Genomic DNA, 21,540 nt, shown 5'->3' on the forward strand with positions numbered 1-21,540 from the left:
AAGAGTAGCCCCCTCTCGTGCAACTAGAGAAAGCCCAGGTGCAGCAACGAAGACCCAAACACAGCCCAAAATAAATAAATTAATAAATTAAAAAAAAAAAAAAAAGCTCCCCAGAGGCGACCTGAAAGCCAGAATCTTCTCAGCATAGGATGGAGGAAATTATTCTGAAGCTCTCATTAAACACATTTATCTCTCAAGCTTTGGAAGGAGCCAAAATGCCAAAGGCAAGAATTCCAGAGCACTGCCTACACTGTTTTGATATCCTGATAAATGTCTAACAAATCTAGCATGTGTCCTCTAGGCCTGACCAGTTGCTGGGCAAAGTTCCAGAACAGTGAGACATCTTGGGATTCATCTGGTTTAGGAAAGACCTTTAACTACTAGGTGGTAGTCACCTCAATGTTCTTTAAATAGTCAGGTTTTGAGGTCTTTTCACTGGGGTCTGTTCTGATGGCTGCCTCCCACCAGCGTGAAACAGAAGGATGACCTTATTCTGTGAGCAGAACAACTGTGAAGGAAGTAGCTGCATGTGTGAAAGTCTGTGGGAAGAGAGAGCCACCTACAATGTCCCCACCAAACCAGTCAGTGGAAGGCCTTCTGCAGGGAGCTCCCAACAGATCCCTGAATGCCACAGAAACCCCAGGGGCTTGGGATGCAGGGACCCTCCAAGCCCTCAAGATTTCTCTTGCTGTGGTCCTTTCCATCATCACACTGGCCACAGTCCTTTCCAACGCCTTTGTGCTTACCACCATCTTCCTGACCAGGAAGCTCCACACCCCAGCCAACTATCTCATTGGCTCCCTGGCCGTGACTGACCTCTTAGTTTCCATCTTGGTCATGCCCATCAGCATCGCATATACCACCACCCACACCTGGAGCTTTGGCCAACTCCTGTGTGACATCTGGCTGTCTTCTGACATCACGTGCTGCACAGCCTCCATCCTGCATCTCTGTGTCATTGCTCTGGACAGGTACTGGGCCATCACTGATGCTTTGGAGTATAGTAAACGCCGGACAGCGGGCCGTGCGGTCGCCATGATTGCCATCGTCTGGGCCATCTCCATCTGCATCTCCATCCCACCGCTCTTTTGGCGGCAGGCCAAAGCTCAGGAAGAGATGTCGGACTGCCTGGTGAACACTTCTCAGATCTCCTACACCATCTATTCCACCTGTGGGGCCTTCTACTTCCCATCTGTGTTGCTCATCATCCTTTATGGCCGGATCTACACGGCCGCCCCGAACCGCATCCTGAATCCGCCATCCCTCTACGGGAAGTGCTTTACCACAGCCCGTCTCATCACAGGCTCTGCGGGGTCCTCGCTCTGCTCGCTCAAACCCAGCCTTCACGAGGGGCACTCTCATTCCGCCGGCTCCCCTCTCTTTTTTAACCATGTGAAGATCAAGCTTGCGGATAGTGTCCTGGAGCTCCAGAGGATTTCTGCTGCCCGAGAGAGGAAAGCCACTAAAACCCTGGGGATCATTCTGGGCGCCTTTATCATCTGCTGGCTGCCCTTCTTTGTTGCATCTCTGGTCCTCCCCATCTGCCGGGACTCCTGCTGGATCCACCCAGCTCTTTCTGACTTTTTCACCTGGCTAGGCTATCTAAACTCCCTCATCAATCCAATAATCTATACTGTGTTTAACAAAGACTTTCGGCAAGCATTTCAGAAAGTCGTCCATTTCGGGAAAGCCTCTTAGTCTTGTTTGGTGGCAACTCTTGTTATCTTTTATGTCCTGTAACCCAACTGGAATTGTCTTTTTTATTTTTCCTGAGAGTTGGGTTAGTCCTGATATCTTGGGTTTTGGTTCAATCAATAGAATTGTTCAGCATTCTTTTTTGCTGCTGTTTTCTTGACCTCTGAGCCACCCAAAGCTGGGCAGCTGTGTAAAATGGAACAAGACCTCACTTAGTATATTTTCACAGTTCATCCATGTTGGGAAGAATGTGACCACAGGTTTCCCCATTGATGCAATTCAGGCAGAAAGCTGCCTGACTCTGTAGGAAGACCCCAGGCTCAAAGCGGGAGGCTTTCTGGTCTACGTAAGTTTTGTATGGAGCTTAAAAGAGGGTAGATGAGATTAATGACCTGAGTTGAAAGAGAATTTGGAGTCAGGTGGATGGGTTTCCATTCCATATGGCACCTTAATTGGAAATTAACACTCAAGTATCAATATTTCTTCCGCTGAGTCCTTCTTAGATTGAATCTTCCTTAGTTGTTCATGGGGAGAGATTCAGCATTGGAGGTGCCAGTGATACAGAGTGACAGAGAGAGATTCAGAAGCCAGGGGCAGGGGAGTGGGATGGCTGGAACCAGGTAACTACCCTGTGCCTATCCTTCCCCAGTTTCCCTGCACCATCTTAATGTTCTGAAGTTAAAACCCACAGTTACCCCCATTGAAGTAGATTGACAGGATTTGCACCTACCAAGCTTGGAATACCATTCTGAATTTTGTTCCTATATCCCATTCTCTTTAGAGATCTTAAGCTGTTGAGTATTGTCAAATAAAAAGCATGAAACATCATGATCAGCAAAGCCTCAAAGGGGTAATTTTTCCCCCTCTCCCTGGACATAGAAACCTTTCAATTAAATTCAGTCTCTAGCATTTATTGAGCACCTACCACATGCCAGGCCCTGTGCCAGAGTCCTGGTAGTTATTATTTCATTGGAGCCTCATAACAATGGAAGTCAGTGTAACATGATGATTACAGCTGAGGACCTAATGCCTCAGTTCAAATCCAAGTACTACCAATTTCTAGCTGGGTGACCTTGGACAGGTTTCTTAATCCCTCTTTGCCTCACTTCCCTCAAATGTAAAATGAGGAAAATAATGGGTATATTATTGTATATTTTAATACAGTGCTTGGCCTAAGAGCTCCTGCCCAAGGTCAAGCCATATAAAAACAGCAGCTGCTATGTATTGAGTGCCTGCAATGCTCCTTACATAAATTTCTGGTTTGCTTTTCATCCTCATTTTGCAATAAAGAAACTTGCCTATGGTTAGGGAAGATTTCATAAAGAGGTGACACATCAGCAGACTCCCGAAAGATGAGCCTTTTGGGGATGGGAGACTAAGGAAGGGGAGGTGTGATGAAGCCTCATGGGGGAGATGGGGCAGAGCAAAGGAAGGTAGGGAGGGTCACGCCAGGTGGAGAAAAGAGCAGGAACAGAGACTGGGAGGCCTGTAATGCTCCATGGGGTCTCTGGGCACAGGGAGAAGGAGAGTCGGGAATATGGAATATCAGAAAGGGAGGAGAAAGGAGGGATGCCAAGATAAGGGTAGGGGAGCACCCAGAGGAGTCTTGTGCTGACCTTGAAGTTTCTGCTGGACATCTCACAGTGTGGTCCCTGGACCATCTGCATCACAATCTCCCAGGGAGACTCCGTCAACATTGAATTTCTGGTCCCTAACTCAGACCCACTAAGTCAGAATCTCTGGCAGTGAAACCCAGGAATCTGTTTTAAATAAACCTCTCTCCACTTCTTGCACTAGGTGATTTTTAGGCACTAGATTGTTCCCAAATTTCTAAAACCACTGTGTTAGTGACTTGCTCACCCCGTGGAGGCCCTCCCTGAGCCCAGAGACACGTCTCAGCATGGTCACTGCTCTCCTCTGCTCCCCGCGTGCCCTTCCCTACTTTCCTTTAAGGCTGTGCTCTTCCCCACCTCCTCCATCTCGCTTTGGGCCATCTTCCTGATCTGATCTGGGAAAGATCAAGAATCCAGAGACTGGACAGGGAACTATGTACATACAGTGTGTCTCAGTGGTTAAAGGCACAGGCTTTGAGGTCAGAAATACATGGGGTTGGGGCTTCCCTGGTGGCGCAGTGGTTGAGAGTCCGCCTGCCGATGCGGGGGACATGGGTTCGTGCCCCGGTCCAGAAAGATCCCACATGCCGCAGAGCGGCTGGGCCCGTGAGCCATGGCCGCTGAGCCTGCGCGTCCGGAGCCTGTGCTCCGCAATGGGAGAGGCCACAACAGTTAGAGGCCCGCGTACCGCAAAAAAAAAAAAAAAAAAAAAAAAGGAATACGTGGGGTTGGATCCCGGTTCTGCCATTTATCAACTGTGTGACCTGGGGCAAGTCCCCTAATCTCTCTGTGCTCCAGTTTTTTCATCTGTTAAATGGAGTTGTCAGTATTTAAGCCATAGGATCTTTGTGAGGATTAAATGAGGCAGTGATTTGCAAAATGCTTCACACAGTGCCTGGCACGTAAGTGCTCAGTAAAATGCCACCTGTTACTATTTGAGAACTTTGAGCCAATTACAAAAGAGGCTCAAATGCCACCACCTCGAGGCCTTCCCTAACTGTCTAGAACAAAGGTTGGTAAAACTTTTAAAAACAGCTTTATTGGTAAGATGTGGCACATATATACAATGGAATCTTACTTAGCCATAAAAAGAAACGAAATTGAATTATTTGTAGTGAGGTGGATGGACCTAGAGTCTGTCATACAGACTGAAGTAAGTCAGAAAGAGAAAGACAAATACCGTATGCTAACACGTATATATGGAATCTAAGAAAAAAAAATGTCATGAAGAACCTAGGGGTAAGACAGGAATAAAGACACAGACCTACTAGAGAACGGACTTGAGGCTATGGGGAGGGGGAAGGGTAAGCTGTGACAAAGTGAGAGAGTGGCATGGACATGTATGCACTACCAAATGTAAAATAGATAGCTAGTGGGAAGCAGCCGCATAGCACAGGGAGATCAGCTCGGTGCTTTGTGACCACCTAGAGGGGTGGGATAGGGAGGGTGGGAGGGAGGGAGACGCAAGAGGGAAGAGATATGGAAACATATGTATATGCAAAACTGATTCACTTTGTTATAAAGCAGAAACTAACACACCATTGTAAAGCAATTTTACTCCAATAAAGATGTAAAAAAAAAACAGCTTTATTGGGATATAATTCATATACCATAAATTCACCCATTTAAACGGTACAATTCCATGCCTTTTAGTATGTTTACAGAGTTGTGGAACCATCACCACAATCAGTTTTCATCACTCCAAAAAGAAACCGTGCACACTTTAGCCATCATTGCCCACCCTCTCTCCCTAGGCGATCAGTAACCTATTTCTGTCACTGTAGATGGACTCTTCTGGATATTTCATACAAATGGAATCATACAATACGTGGTACTTTGTGACTGGCTTCTTTCTTTTCACAGTTGATCCATATTGTAGCATACATCACTATTACATTTCTTTTTCTTTCTTTAATATTTATTTATTTAGGTTGCGCCAGGTCTTAGTGGCGGCACGTGGGCTTCTTAGTTGCAGCATGCATGCGGGACCTAGTTCCCCAACCAGGGAGCGAACCCGGGCCCCCTGCATTGGGGGCAGTCCCTACATTTCCTTTTTTTTTTTTTTTTTTTTTGCGGTACGCGGGCCTCTCACTGCCGTGGCCTCTCCCGTTGTGGAGCACAGGCTCCGGACGCGCAGGCTCAGCAGCCATGGCTCACGGGCCCAGCCGCTCCGCGGCATGTGTGATCTTCCCGTACCGGGTCACGAACCCGCGTACCCTGCATCGGCAGGCAGACTCTCAACCACTGCGCCACCAGGGAAGCCCCCTACATTTCCTTTTATTGTCAGATAATATTCCACTGTATGACTATACCACATTTTATTTATTCGTTTATCTATTGATGGACGTTTCGGTTGTTTCCACTTTTTGGCTACTGTGGATACTGCTGCTCTGACCTTTGTGGTATAAGTTTTTGTGTGGACATATGCTTTCATTTCTCTTAGGTATATAGCTAGGAGTGGAGTTGCTGGGTCATATGGTAACTCTGTCTACCCTGTTGAGGAACTGCCAGACTTTTCCAAAGCGGCTGCACCATTTTACATTCCCATTATCAGTGTGTGAGGGTTCCAGTTTGTTCACATTCTCACTCTTACTTGTTATTGTCTGTCTTTGATTATAGCCATTCTAGTGGGTGTGAAATGGTATCTCCTTGTGATGGCAAACTTTTTTTTTGAGGGCCAGAGAGTAAGTATTTTCAGCTTCACAGGTCGTAGAATCTGTGTTGTAATTATTCAACTCTGCCATTGCAGCATGAAAGCAGCCATAGACAATACATAAATCAATGAGCTTGGCTATATTCCACGAGAATGTTATTTACTAAAATAGATGGCAGCTCACAGGCTGTAGTCGGAAGACCTCAGAAGAGCAGGCACCCCTCCCCCCCACCTACCCAGCCATCTCTGTCCCCTTCTCTGACTTTATTATATTTATTACTGAGGATGATATATATTAGTTCTTGCTTATTGTCTGTCTGTCACCTCTAGGGTGTCAGCTTCTTAAAGGTGGGGATCTTACTTATCGTGTATCATTGTTTGATCGCCAACACACTTCAGTGCCTAGACATGGTAGATACTCAATAAATATTTGTTTGAATGAAACACCACTTCCAGGTTTATAAATGACTTATTCTCAATGTCTTTGTCTTTAAAGTTTTAAGAGAAGGTAACTGGTTCCTGTGGCTGGAACCTCACATATCATGAGATTTGGTGTCAGGTAGACCTAGGTCAGACTCAGGGCAGTTCTGTCCTGAGTGTAGCTGAGGCAAGAGGTGAGTGAGGAGGCTGGGTTACCCCAGTATCCCCAAGGAGCCAGGGCTGGGCTGATCCCTTAGCCTGCACTTAGCCCAGGCCCTCTGTCCTTCTGCTCAGATGCCCCCTCCTCCACAGTTTCTACCCAGGGACCGTCAAAGGATAGGCCAGCTTAGGAGAAAGATCAGCTGTTTTCTGCTCTTTCTTATTATTACCTGAAAGCTGCCCATGCCTGGAGAACTGCACACTAATTAGGCCACATGAAGATCAGATTAAAAATAAACTTATTTCCCATGACCACAGAGGAAGCCGGTATTTGGGGCTTTACTCCTTCCCCCTCTGCCAACATCCTTGTCATGCTCCTAATTCTTTCACAATTAGTCACAAACACACGCACAGCATGATGGCGATGATGCTGGGGGAGAGCAGAGCCTTGTCTAGGACAGGAATTTGCTAATTTCTGACGTACGCAAGTGTGGCAGACACTGCAGGATTCATGTCTAGCAGCCAGTCCTGCTTCCTGCCATCAATCAGGTCAAATGGCAACATGCCAGTTCCCCCAGGAGGTGAATCCTGATTGGTTTAAACCAGTTGGAATACTTCCATTCCCTTTACTAGGGATTGGTCAAGGGATGGATATGTGACCCAGTTCTGGCCAGTGGGATATAAGTAGGGAAACCAACTGGTCAGATCTGCCAGGGACCAAGGGGGTTCCCAGGATCTGAAAATTTAGGTACAAAATGGAGAAGTACCTTGCCAACCTGGAGAAGCTGGTTATTCAAGATATAAGGGGAAACACAACATTGTAAATCAACTATATTTCAATTTTAAAAAATAAATAAAATAAAAAGATACAAGGGAAAGTTGCTAGGGCCTTTGGAAAGATACTCCTTGCAGGGAAAGAGAGACATGTGAGGAAAAAAAAGTTCTAAAAATGTTCTTCCTTCTTGGGAGCTGTCCGGTGAGGATGGGAAGCTTGGGCAGCCATCCTGTGATCCTGCAGGAAAACCTTGTGGATGCCCTGAGGATGGCAGAGGAGAAAGAGCAAGCCCACTCCCTTGACTGCATCACTGAGGCACCAAAGCTTCCCTGGGACTGCCTGTCTCGGATTACTTGTTAAGTGAACAGTAATCATCCTTATGATTTAAACACTGTTCGCTGGATTTTTCTGTTACTTGCTACTGAACGCATCGAGACAGATAGCAGGAGGACACACCTCTCTCTTGCTACCCGGTCCTCTCACGGGTTGGAGGGCAGCAAGTTTGGGCAGCACGAGGCACTCTTGGGTTGGCACGGGGTTGGCGCCTTGGGCAGGGAAGTGAGGACAGCCAGAGGATGTTTCTCAGTGTGAGCCAGCCAGTGTGGTAAACAGGTTATATTCATTGGCTGCGTTAAGAGGCAACCCAGGGATTTCCAGTGCAGCACGGGTACTCCCTGAGGTCCATGGGCTCAGGGTGACTCATCTGAGGTCACACTCACACTAACTAGTTTGAATCTAGGTCCATCCCATCCAAAGTGCATGCTCTTTCTCTGCACAGCACTGTCTTGGTTACATCGTGAAGAAGGGATAACTCCTAGAACATTCTTGGTGACAGGGAGATCAGTGCCCATGAGACACCCAGGCCATCTTGGTCAGTACTGACTGTTCTTCCCACTGGGCCCAAATCTGATTTCCAGTAACTTCCACCTGCCCGTCCCTATCCTGCCTTTTTGGAACCTGGAGGCCAGGGCTGTGTCTCCTCAGGCTCATCAGCCTCATGCCTCATCAGAACTTAACGTAACCCAGGAAGGAATTGGCCCATATTGCACTTGTTGTCAAACTAAAGTGCCAAGTCTTATACACACCTAGTGCTTTCCAGCTGGCTACATTCTCCTGCCCCCTGGTCCCTGATTCTGTCTCTGCACAATTGAGCCCAAGGGGAGGACTTTTCATTGATCCATGTTACATTTCTTCTTGTAGGTTCCTACACATCATTCTGAAGATTAAGTGGGTTTTGCATCCTGATTCTGTCAGCCTCTATAGGTGCTATCTCTCCCAGCTTTGTGGGATCCTCATAGTAAATGCATCCCAAATATTAAAGACAGTTACATCTATAAGGGAGAGGGTCAGGGCCCCCGGACAACCTTCTCCAGGCTAGCACTGCCAAAGGTATTGGTACTACCCCCTGCTCATTTAGTCAGGGTTCTCCAGAGACATAGAACAAATAGGATGTGCATTTATATAGAAAGAGAATTATTTCAAGGAATTGACTTACACAATTGTGGAGGCTTGATGAGTCCAAAATCTGATGGGGAGGATGACAGACAGGAGATTCAGACAAAAGTGTTCCACCTTGAGTCCAAAAGCAGTCTGGTGCAGAAGAGCCAATGTTGCTGGTGAAGCCCAAAGGACATCTTCTGGAGAAGTCTCTCTTGCTTAGGGGACGTCAGCCATTTTGTTCTATGCAGGCCTTCAACTGATTGGATGAGGCCCACCCACATTATGGAGAGCAATCTGCTTTACTCAAAGACCACTGGCTTAAATGTCCATCTTATCCAAAAACACCCTCACAGAAACATCCAGAATAATATTTGACCAAATGTCTGGGCACTGTGGTCCTGACAAACTGACACGTAAAGTTAACCACTACCCACCTCTGCTTCCACAGCCAGGCTCCCTGACAGCACATCACTCTGGCCTATGATCGCTCATCTTGAGCCCCACAGGGACTCTCATTGATCTTTGTACTCTTAGTACCTGGCACACAGCCAGTGCTGAATTAATGATAACAATAACTAGCATTTATTGAGCTCTTACTGTGTACTCAGGTACTGCCCTAAGTATTTCATGAGCATTTAACTCATTTAACCCACATGAAGATGGTCCTTTTCCTATCCTCCAGATAAAATACTGGAAGTCCCAAGAAATTAGATAATTTGTCCAGTGTCACACTGCTAGTAAATGCTAGTAGAGCTAGAATTCCAGCCCTATAGTTAGTTATACCTCAGAATTCACACTCAACCCCAGTGGATGTGGTCAGGGCCAAAATGGCGTGTGGCTGTGAGGGAAGAGCACAGGTTTGGGAATCAGACAAACTGGGCTATGTATGCCAGCTCTTCCATTTACTTGCTTAATATCTCTCTGTGCCTCAGTTTGCTCTTCTGTATGGTGTGTATAACAATAACACTAGCCTCAAAGGGTGATTGGGACCTGGCACTGTGCCCAGGACTGTGGCGTTCAAAACCAGGGAGAGTATTGAATGAGCCTGGGCCGTGGGATACTCACAAGGAATTTTTGTTGAGCACCTATGTTCCAGGTGATTTACAGACATTTTCTTAAGTAATCTTCATATCAGCTCTGGGAGGGATCTGTGTCCTTCTCCCCCTTTTACAGATGCGGAAATGGAGTTCAGAGCACTCGTGAATCACGTAACCAGGCTGGGATTTGTCCCATTGTCCTTAGATATTGCTTAGATATCCCTCTATCCCAGGGATCATAAACTCAAGGGACTAAGGCTCAGAATGGTTAAGTAATTTGCACATTCATAAGTGAGTGAAGCTGACTGGTGTGATACAACTGGGAGGTGTGGGGACTCTGGTGACTGGAGCTCATATGCCCTAACTAAAGGTGGCAGCTACTACTCATCTCTCACTAACTCGTGCCATACAGAAATGTGTCAGCTCTGCTGACTTTGAAGAGAGTAAGGAATTGGGATTTTTAATGCAATCCCCTTAATTTTAAATGTTGACAACTAATTTAAAAAACAAACCACTGTGCAACTATGCAGACAACTAAACAAACCTGTGAGCCAGATCTGGCCCCTGGGCTGCCATTTGGCAACTTCTGATCCTTCCTAGGCTGTTGGCTAATTTCTGTACGCTGTACAGCAGTTGGATCCCTCACAGAGCTCACAGTTTATCTGGGGACCAAAGTGCATAAGCAGATTAGAAAACCAGACAGCCTGTCCACCACTGTCCTGTCCCCTAACCCATCCTGTGTCCTGCCCCCTCAGCTTCCTCAGATGCCATCGTAGCCACCTTCCTGTCACAGGAAAGACTGGCTTGTGGGGGAGGGAAAGGGACAGTGCCCTGTTTACACTGCCCCTGGCAAGGAGCAGATGCAAGGAGTCTTCTGCATCTGGGAGTCTTAGGACAGTGCATTTACCTGCTTCCCCAGGGCCCCCTGCAGTCTGCTCCCAAGGGCAAGAGCAGGGATTCCAGACCTGGAGAATATCAGATGGGAGGGGACCTTCAAGGTCATCCAGGACAATCCCAATCAGATCATTAACATCAGAGAAGCCGCTCACATTTTGATTGCTTCATCCCCCAACAACTCGGTGAGGTGGGAACTACTTATCCCTATTTTGCAGCTGGGGAGACTGAGGCTCAGAATGGTTAAGTAATTTGCACAGCAATTAAATTGCAAAGCCAAGATAAACATCTAATCATTGTGACCAAGAGCCAGTACTACTAGCTACCAGCCTGCACCACTTCTCCGAGCCACAGTCCCACTAGCTCCTTCCCATTCCTGCCGCGTTATCCTCGAGCCTCTGCTTACACTTCCAGTGACAGGGTACTCACTCCCTCTCTATGTTTTTAACCACAGCAACACTCCTTCAGCACTAACCAGGCACTAGGCCTCGCACTAGGCACTTTAAAAATGTTTTATATCATTCTATCCTCGCAACAGTCCTGTGTGCTCCACATTATACCCATTTTACAGATGAGAGAACCAAGGCTTAATGTGATAAAGAAACTTGCCCAAGGTTACAAAACTAGTTAGGGACAGACTGGGATTCAAATTCAGGTCTGTTCTTTATGTAGGTCAGACTGAAAACTTCTTTTGGTTTTGGGGAAAGAAATATCTGTTCCCTTAAAATAACAACCCTAATTCCTAGTTCTCCCATTTCTTTTCCCCAGATGCCCTCTTCAGATATTTGAAGGAAGATGTACCCCCTGAGTCTTTTTTATACCAGATTCAATATTCTGGCTTCTTCAACTGTTCCCCCATACTGTGTAGTTTTGTGGTCCCCCTTTCAGCTATTATTTTCTTCATCCTCCTATGAATGACTTACACTTTCTCCATGTCCCTTTCAAAGTTCTGATCCCAAATGGAACTCGGAACTCCAGACATGGACAGGAGTGTTACCTCCTTCATTGTTCATACAGTGCTTCTATTAATACAGCCTCAAACCCAGTAAAGCATCTATGTTTGAAGCACTGTCCCATGCACTTGTGATAGAGAGTGAATAAGCCAGCAACTTCCCTGCCCCCCTGGAATTTACATTCTTCCCATTGAGCTAAAGAAGGAGGCAGAGCCACAGGTCACTTAAGTGAACTTTATTTATTATTATTATTATTTTTAAAATTTATTTTCTTTTTCAGTTTTTTGGCTGCGTCAGGTCTCCATTGTTGTGCACAGGCTTCTCTCTAGTTGCGGTGCGTGAGCTTCTCTCTAGTTGTGGTGTGCGGTTTTTTTCTTTTTTTCTCTCCTTAGTTGTGGCATGCGGGCTCCAGAGCACGTGGGCTCTGTAGTTTGCCGCACGCCGGCTCTCTTGTTGAGGCATGCGAGCTCAGTAGTTGTGCGTGGGCTTAGTTGCCCGCAGCATGTGGGATCTTAGTTCCCTGACCAGGGATTGAACCCGCGTCCCCTGCATTGGAAGGTGGATTCTTAACCACTGTGCCAACAGGGAAGTTCCCACTTAATGAACTTTAGACACAGATCCTAGAATGTCAGAGCTGGTAGGGCCCGATTTCTTCAGGTCCTTTTTTATAGATGAGGAACCTGAGCCCAGAGAGGGGCCGTGACAGACCCAAGATTCCACAGTGAGACAGAATCAGCTTCTGCCTTTTTCAGGACCTCAGGCGCAGGTGAGCCCTGGGGTCTCAGAGGGGAATGTAGACTGAGATGAAAATGCCACCCTGGATAAGGGCACCTATCCTAGGCCTCCTTCCTCAGAGCTGTCGGCAGAAATACTGGTCTATTCCATATATGCCCACCAGGTGGCACAGGGGCACCAGAGAAAGGCACAGGAATCAACGATGAGTGGGCGCCTTCCTCATTCAGAGCAATTATTCCTAGCAAGTGGAAATAATGAGGTGGGAAGACTGCCTGCTCTGGGACGGCACTCAGGCAACTGTATGCATTATATACATATACAGAGGTGAATTCTGCCTCAAATAAGGAGATTGCCTTGGGGAATTGTTCAAAACTTGGATACAGGCGTCACGTAGACTTGGTAGGAAATCTAGCTCCCCATTGCTGCTTTATCATGTCACCTCCTGACACCTAGCTTCTGACACGTAGAGTGGATGCAAGACAAGGTCCTCATTTCCCAGGGCTCTACACAGAGCCCGAGTTGCTTATGCCCTCTTCCTGACTGGTCCCTTTTCCAGGTGGATGGTGGGCAACTCCTGCTGGCAGAGACGTCTCGGTTAGAGGGCAGGGAGAAGATGAGGTTAATGGAATCTGACAATCTCACAACACAGCTTAGGCCTGGCAGCTCGTTCACCTCACATCACACAGGAACCGCGTGTGCAAAGGCTCTGGGGCTGGGAACTATGAATGTTTGGGGCGATGGGGGCCAAGGATGCCTGAGAGCAAGGGAGAGTTGGAGAAGTAGGCTGGGCCTTGAGGGCTATACCAAACGATTGACTTTGAACTTTATCCTGGGAGCAATAGGGAGCTGCTGAAGGTTATTCAGAAGGGGGATGACTTGGTTAGGTAAGTGTTGAGACCCATCACCCTGATTGCAGGTGAAGGGAGGAATGGAGGTGGGGGAGCCTGGAGGCAGAGAGAGAGACCAACCAGGAGGCTGAGCAAATGAGAGCTGAGACTGGACTCTGTGATGGCGATGGTGGCGGGTTTTCCATCCACTCAGAGCTTCTGACCAGCTTAAGGCACACCATTAACACTTGTCTGTCTTGTCCAGGAGATAGTTCTCACAGGGTAAGGGGCTGCCCAGACAGGAGGAGAAGGTGGTCCTTACAGTGGGTGTTTCCTAGAAGATCCTTGAGGAAAACAGATAGCCTAGGCTAATGAGAGAGACAAGATCCTGGGCCAGGGTGCAGGGGAGATGCAATGTGGTCTAATGGTTAGAAACACACATCTCTCTCGTGTCCCAGCCTAGCCAGTTCTTAGCTGTGTGACCCTAGACAGGTCACTTTGCTTCTCTGATATTCAGTTTACTCATCCATAAAATGTGGTTGCCAGTAGGGCTCACCCCTTGAAGCTGTTGTCAGGGCAACGTAATATGCTCAGTGCAGTGCTGGGAACCGAGGAAGCACCCAACACATGGAAGCCCAAGGGGGAGCTTCCGGTTCTCAACTCCCCTCAGAAACAGTCTTTTGCTGTGGCACGGTGGTCATTTTGGCTCTGCAGCACCTCATCAGGCCAGGGTGGCTCCAAAAACAGGCCAGCCTGGGCTGCACACCACACTGAATCAGGCCAAGGGAATTCCAGCCAGAAGCAAAGAAATGATGCCTTGGTCAGCCCAGGGACACATTCTGCGGGAAATTACCATTTCTGTTCCACTTTTAAACAAAATTTTATATTTATTTATTTTAGCCATGCAGCATGCAGGATCTTAGTTCCCTGACCAGGGATCAAACCCATGCCCCCTGCAGTGGAAGCCCGGAGTCTTAACTGTTTCAATTTTTAAAGCATTAAAAATGATTCTCCGTACTCCAGGGATCTCAGGTGAGATTCCTTACTTTAATTTTGGCAGTTTCTCCCTTATTTTGTGAGTGCTGGTGTAGTACCATCTTCCCATAGTTCCGGTCATTGTGGTAAGGGTTTTGTATCTATTCTTTCATGGAATCTTTATAGCAGCTCTCTTAGGTAGGTACTATTTGTTGTTATCTTCACTGTATGGGTGGAGAAACTGAGGCTTGAAGAGGTTAACAAATGTACCTGGGTCTGACACCAGCCCCTTTGCTTGTCACCACGACACTTACCTGCCTTGTGGACAGGTCATCAGAAAGGCACTTAGGGCACCCGAACAATCTGCCCCCAGAGTTACCTAGTGAGTAGAATGCCAAGGCTTGTCTGGACCAAAAGCCAATAAGAGAAATGACCAGGGGATACAGGGCCCAGCAGTTGTCACAAGTCTGATTGAGGCACAGTCCATTGTATTAGTTGGGGTCCCTTATATAATACATACCTCTGAGAGTTTCGTACAGGGAAAAAATTGTCTCTTCCACATCACTGACCTGATTCTTCCAATCAGACTGTAGCAACAGCTAATTCTTATATAGAATTCACCACGTGACAGGCCTGTTATAAGAACTGAATATGCCTTGGCTCATTTAATCCTCCCAATGACCCTAAGAAAGGGGTATTATTATTATATCATCTCCATTTTTTAGATGAAAAACAGAAGCACAGAGAAGTTAAATAACTGCCTAAGTAAGTGGTAGAGTTGGGCTTCAAAACAACACAGTCTGGCTCTGGGGTTTGTGTGCTTAATCACATGTTTACTACTTCCCATATAATTTGTAACTCATCCTGTTTCCCTCTTTGCTTTGACTGCCAGGAAACTCAGAGCCATGGTTTTTGCTCTGTCACAGTTGCTGTCCTTAGAAAACTTGACCTAGCATTTCTGCTATTATTAGTCAATTTTTCACCTTTCTTCCCTCCTTCTCCACTGTCCTTTGGTCCAGGCTTTCATTACTTCTTGATTCTTGCTCTTTAATTATCCATCAAATAGGCTTGCAGCTGCAATGCAAAACCCTTTTTGGAATAGACAAGACATAATGCATCAGTGAGATGAACAGACTATTTCTGCCCAGCTGAACCAGGTGGACACAGTCAGTGCTAAATGGATGTCTTTTGAGCAACTTTTCTGTGACCAACATCATGCTTTGTGAAGTGGAAGACATAACAATGAACCTAAGTTGGTCCCAGTGTTAGTTAAGTTATGCTAACTGCTGTAATAGAGAAATCCTGAGATCTCAATGCCTGAACACTAAATAGAAGTTGGTTCAATGTGGGTACCATTCAGTCAAGCGACTTGGGTGAAACCCAGGCTGACCAAGGCTCTGCTGTGTTCAGCATGTGGTTTCCCAGGTTCATGTGGTGTTGGCATCCAGTTGGCAGATGGGAGAGAAATGAGAGAGCTTTGAGAAAGCATACATAGTTCTTAACTTGGATTTGGCCTGGACACGGCACACATTGTCTCTGCCCATATCCCATTGTCACATACTTAGTTGCAAGAGGTGCTGGAAAATGTAGTCTGGGCTGGCTGCTTTGCTCTGAAACAACTCTACACATGAAAGGGGAACATCTCTGGTAAATAGCTGGCATTGTTCCAGTTCACAAGGACTTAAAATTATTGCACCCTTATAAAATGGCTAAGGATACCATGCGGTGTGTATTATGCCCAAGAGGAGGGAAATGTTCTTCCTCTGTTTACAAGGAACCATGAGCAAAATGAAGTATTTATATTTTAGACCAAACATATTTGTCCAACAGGGGAATGGATTATGATGCGAGAGGGAGAGTTCCTCATGACAGGAAGTATTGAAGCAGAGGCTGAATTTTCACTTGGCTGAAGGCTCTAGAAGTAGTCAGGCTAGATGCTTCCTACTAGTCCTTCTAACTTTGAGCTTCTGTGCTAGGCTCCAGAGTCATCTCCGAGTGCCTATTTTGTGTCAAGTTCCAAGTGGGGTTTGGGGGACCCAAAGACAAAGGAGACAGGGTTCTGATTCTCAGGTTACTCACTGTAATGCGTTGAAATAGGACATCTGGGTCGCAGGATAGTGGAATGGCCTGAGCTCTGGAAACAGGAGATTGGCATTTAATTCCTAGCTGTGAGACATCGGAGAAGCCACTTGGCTTCTCTGGTTCTCAGTCTCCTCATTTATAAAATAGGGACAATAGTTATCTTCATAGGTTCTGAGACTCAATGATACAATTACATTTAGAGCATTTGTAGCACAGCGCCTGGTAGGTAGTGAACACATTATTTTATTTGCAGTAATGTTTTTATGAAGACCTTGGGTAAGTCACTTCATTTTTTCAAGCCTCAGTTTTCTCATCCGTAGGATGGAATTAACTTCCATCATGGGGCTGGAATCTTGCTGTGTTGTAGTGTCTGGGGTCTGCCTTTTCAGCTCTCAGCTTCCCGAAGCGGTAAGCGGGTCGCATCACACCCAGTGGGTAAGTACGAGAAGATTACGGACCGCAATCGGCACCTTCCCGGACAGAGGAGGAACCTGAGCGAACCAGGACGCGATTTCCTGGCTGCGCTCCCAGGAAGGACGTTTGTGCTGGGTCCCATCCCCCGGCCGGTCCTGCTCAGGAAACGTGGAGAGAAAGCCAGGAACCAGGCCTGCCGGGCCCCGCGGCCCCTCCGCGCCTCCCCCCTCTGCTGCCCCCGACTGCAGGAAGCCGGCCGGCGGGAACGCCCTGCCCGGCGGGTGGGAACGGCCCCGCCGGCTTCCCAGGCCTGCGGGGGCGCGGCGCGGCGCTGTCACTGCGGCAGGCGCGCCGCCTCCCGCGCCGCCCGCACTCCCGCTGCAGTCGGCCCATTAGCATTGCAGGAAAGTGCTGCAGTCCTGGTCCCTCCCGGGCGCCGGAGCGGAGAGACTGGGTCCCGCAGGCGCCTACACCCCACCCGCCCCGGAGCCCACGCCGCGGGGGCTTGGACTGGGGAGGGAGAGGTGACCGACCCTTTCTTTTGGGAGGTGAGACGCTGAGGCCTGAGGGTTTGTAGGTGAGTGGCCCAAGGTCATGGCTAGTAAACAGCAGGGCCAGAATTCGACCCGTGGTCTGTTTGACTCTAGAGTTTGTGCCTTGAGTCTGTGGTCCTGGTCCAGGTTCTTGAGGGGCTTCAGGTTCTTGTGGAGGCCCAAGAACAGGAGGCCTGATTCTGGGGGTTACTGACGGCCTCCTAGAGGTCTGTGAAAGCCTTGATTTCGTGTACAGCATCTTGTGTGGTGCATTTTTCCTCAAAGGTGTCAGCGACCCAAAAAAGGTCTCACCATAGCTTTCCAAGGCCCATGGGTTCCCCTGTGGGGACACCAGCTTTGTCCAGGTCTGAGCCTCCTCTGCAATCTATGTGGCATCTTAACGTCTCTGCAGGGGAAGGACTTGGGGTCTCTACAGGATCCCAGCCTCTTTCGCCTGATCTTGAGAATCTTTTTATAGAATCCTGGGGTCTGTCTCTGAATTTGAGGTCCCCATGGGGCCCTGGTATATCTTTCTGAGGTTCTGAGAATCTCACTATAAAGTCCTATGGTCCCCATGGTGTGAGTTCTAAACCTGGGCCTCAGGATGCCTATGGACCCTGAAATTGCAGGCAAGACTTTGTGGGTCTGTCTGTATACATGTATACATGGGAGATGTTTCATGGATTTCACCAGATTCTCAAAGGCGGCCCTGATCCCGCAATCTTGGAAAAACATTGCTTTTGAGCATCCCGTGTTAGACAGACCTTGCTCCCTTTCACCAATAAGAGCCAGGGAAGAACAGGAGGGAGGAGATAAAAGGCAGTGTTGTTTAGTAGAAGAATATGGGTGTGGAGTCAAGTGTTCTGGGTTAAAATCCCAGATTTCCACTCAACAGCTGTGTGACATTGAACAAATTTCTTAACATCTCTAGGACTCAAGGCCACCTCCTCTAGGAAGCCTTCCCTATGTCCTGGATTCACTTAGGTCCCCACAACACGTCCCCCAAGCTCTCATTGCACCTGGGCTGATACTTTGTGAGATTTTTTTTTTTAATTTATTTTTGGCTGCGTTGGGTCTTCATTGCTGCGCACGGGCTTTCTCTACTTGCGATGAGTGGGGGCTACTCTTTGTTGCAGTGTGCAGGCTTCTCATTGCGGTGCCTTCTCTTGTTGCGGAGCACGAGCTCTAGGCGCCGGACTTCAGTAATTGTGGCATGCGGGCTCAGTAGTTGTGGCTCGAGGGCTTAGTTGCTTCATGGCATGTGGGATCTTCCTGGACCAGGGATTGAACCCGTGTCCCTTGCATTGGCAAGCGGATTCTTAACCACTGTGCCACCAGGGAAGTCCCACTTTGTGAGATTTAATGCAGTTAATTAATGAAGTAATTAACTGTGCTTAATATTTTCTTGTCTCTCCACCGCACCAGTCTTAAGGTCTAAGAAGGCAGGGACCTTTGCTGTCTTACACATGTTAGGCTCTCAGCCATTTGTTATGAAATAAATGAAAGAGTGAAGGAATGGAGGGACTGCCAGACACTGCACTAGGGGCAGAAAGGAAGTAGAAATGAATAAGCATTGTTCCACTCCTTGAGGAGGTCCCAGGCTAGTGGGGGGTATAATATGAGCTTGTGCAAGGAAGACTGTCTTAAATATGTTAATGGGGGGTAAACATTAATGGGGATAAACACTAATGGGGAAAGCACCAAGAGATCCAAAGATGAGTGAGAATCAGTCTCAGAAGAGTGATATAATGACTTCCCTTTGAATTATGTGTTATAACTTACAAAGTGCTTAACTTACGTAAAATATGCAGGTATGTCCTTACTCCACAGAGATGGGGAAACTGCTGCTGCGAAGAGTTCGGTGACTTGCCCGAGGCCACCCAGCAATCATGGCTGCCTAAGTACACAGCGCACTCACTTTGGAATTTAGCTCTCACCCTTTAGGAATTGAGTTTTGATGTTGTGAAGGTCTTGGTTTAGATCCCAAGAGATGTGAGACTTTGGGCAGTTTACTTTACCTCCTTGAGTCTTGTTTTTCTAATCTGCAAGATAGGAATAATGACCTTCATAACCTATATGATGCTTGGTTTATAGTAAAGGATCCATAAGTGTTTGTTGAATGAATGTATGAAATACATGTGTTGGTGGGTGGTCTGAAATGTGAGAGGACTTAAAATTATGCCATTTGGGGGGTGGTAGGAGAAACTGAGGGTGATTCTATCCCTTCCCACTCTTACTTTCTATGATTCCTGTGAGACTTAAGCATTGGCCTCAACCACATTGTTCTAATTTATTGTTTGGAAACCAACAAAAGTGAACCAGCACGGGCTTGGTTAGCTTTCTTATTATATACATCTTTACTGCCTTTTTTCTGATGACCAAGTAATACATCCTCTTTGTAAAAAAATTTAAATTGCAGAAAGATATAATGAGGAGAAATGAAAGTGCAGGCAGGTTTAGGCACTGTAGCCGCAAGATGCTGTCAGATTGTTTACTCCTTGGGAGGTGGGGATGGGGCACAGGACAGGGAGCAAAAAAAGATTCTTCCTGTTTAAAGGTCTCTCCTACTGGCCTTGCTATAGTTCCTGGGAGTTCTGTTCAGAGTCTTGCCTCTGGCTATACCATTGAAAGTTCAAGTGCAGCTAAGGGCTGGGGAGACGTGAGAAGATGAGAATTGTCTGGGCTGGGGCTTTCCCTGGAATGCCATGAAGAATGAGGTGGAACCTGTAGAATTTTCTATGGCGTATGAACAGTTGGTTCAGATGCCCATTGCTGATACACCTTGTAGCTGTGTCTTCATCCTCTTTCTCCCTCTTAGCATTCAGTAGAGTCTTTTTTGAAAATTCCTGCTATACACACACACACACACACACACACACACACACACACACACACAAAGAAACGCAAAATAAAAAGAAGGCATCGTATTTAGTTTTCTGTATTCTCCATTTTGTAATGCATATACTAAGCATATAAATTATAATTATGGGATCCTACTACTTCTGTAATTCTGCAACTTATTCTTACTCTTTTTTTTTTTTTAATTTAACAATACCCGGTAGACACCTTTTCTTGCCTATTCATGAAAATCTATTCCATTCCTTTTACCAAATGAGTTTCTTATGGTTGGAACTATTACCTCCAGTCCAGAGGCCAGCACATGAGAGGCCTTACTGGGAGGCCATGTTGGAATAGTCACAGCAGCCACCATATCCTGGCATGAACTAGATGCCAGGCTCTGAACTAAGCTCTTTCACATGTTATTTCATTTGATCCTCACAGCCCCTGAATGGAATAAATACTATTATTATTCACATTTTTCAGATGAGAAACTGAGGTGCAGAGACTTGAAAGCCCAAGGTCACACAACTGGTAAGTAATGGAGCTGAGATTTGAATCCTGATCTGTCCTGTGCCAAAGCTTTTGCTCTGAATGAATGAATAAGTGGCTGATCAGTTCATGGGTCCCAGAGAGAAGGTTCTGTCTTCAGAACCTCCCCTGTATGTCCTGGGTTCTCTCTTCCAAGTGTCTGCAATGCTTGGAATCAGCACATAGCAGGGACTCAGTAAAGGCCCTTTCTTTGCCTGCAGCAATCCTGTGGCCATGCCTTCCTTTCATGGGAAGTTGAATTTTGGAATCTCTTATTCTAGAAATAAGCTGCGATTTGTTAGGGGCTCTTGAGGACCAGCCCAAGGCAATTCAGAACAGCCATTTGCCTGTCCCCCCTCGCAGGAAATTAATCAGAACCCCAAAGCCCTTTCCCTCTTCCCACAGGCCAGCACTCTGGAAACACCCAGTGCCTTGCTGCAGTTCTGCTAGAAGACTGCGGAGTCGCCAAGGGCAGTTTAACACAGATCCATCTCTCTGTAAGGAAAATGAGAGGAGAGAGGCACAAGGGAGAACCGGGTCAGCTCTGCTGCAAAGGATGAGAACTTGAAGGCGTCCCCAGCCTGGACAGGTGCTGAGTGACAGAGACACTCTGGGGTATCAGCTGTGACTCTGCAGAATCCACCTGGGGTCTAAAAACTGCAGTTTCTATTCCAATGGCCATGTTCTGCAGGACCCCTTTCAGTGAACCTCTTCCTCTCTCAGCACCTCAAAGTCTTCCACTATGAAATGATTAGGTGGATTATCACTAGGGATGCTATCTGGTGTTAGGAACTAGAAATAATATTGATGATAATAATAATAAGAATGAAGGGCTTCCCTGGTGGCTCAGTGGTTAAGAATCCGCCTGCCAATGTAGGGGACATGGGTTCGAGCCCTGGTCCGGGAAGTTCCCACATGCCGTGGAGCAACTAAGCCTGTGTGCCACAACTACTGAGCCTGCACTCT

General features: G+C 47.1%; 1 protein-coding gene across 1 annotated transcript; it reads left to right on the top strand.

The window, feature by feature from the left end:
* The first annotated feature begins 11 nt into the window (after positions 1-11).
* Positions 12-1,835, top strand: HTR1D (5-hydroxytryptamine receptor 1D). The gene has a single exon (XM_027109799.1). It carries the CDS (start codon positions 565-567, stop codon positions 1,696-1,698), a length of 1,134 nt encoding a protein of 377 aa, XP_026965600.1. The 5' UTR covers positions 12-564; the 3' UTR covers positions 1,699-1,835.
* Positions 1,836-21,540: the final 19,705 nt, after the last annotated feature.

Source organism: Aethalodelphis obliquidens, unplaced genomic scaffold, assembly GCF_003676395.1.
Source record: "Aethalodelphis obliquidens isolate GAN/ISIS:26980383/991018 unplaced genomic scaffold, ASM367639v1 scaffold9, whole genome shotgun sequence".
Lineage (NCBI taxonomy): Eukaryota > Metazoa > Chordata > Mammalia > Artiodactyla > Delphinidae > Aethalodelphis > Aethalodelphis obliquidens.

Coding starts and splice junctions, on each gene's coding strand:
- HTR1D (XM_027109799.1), top strand. CDS start 565: ATGTCCCCACCAAACCAGTCAGTGGAAGGCCTTCTGCAGGGAGCTCCC.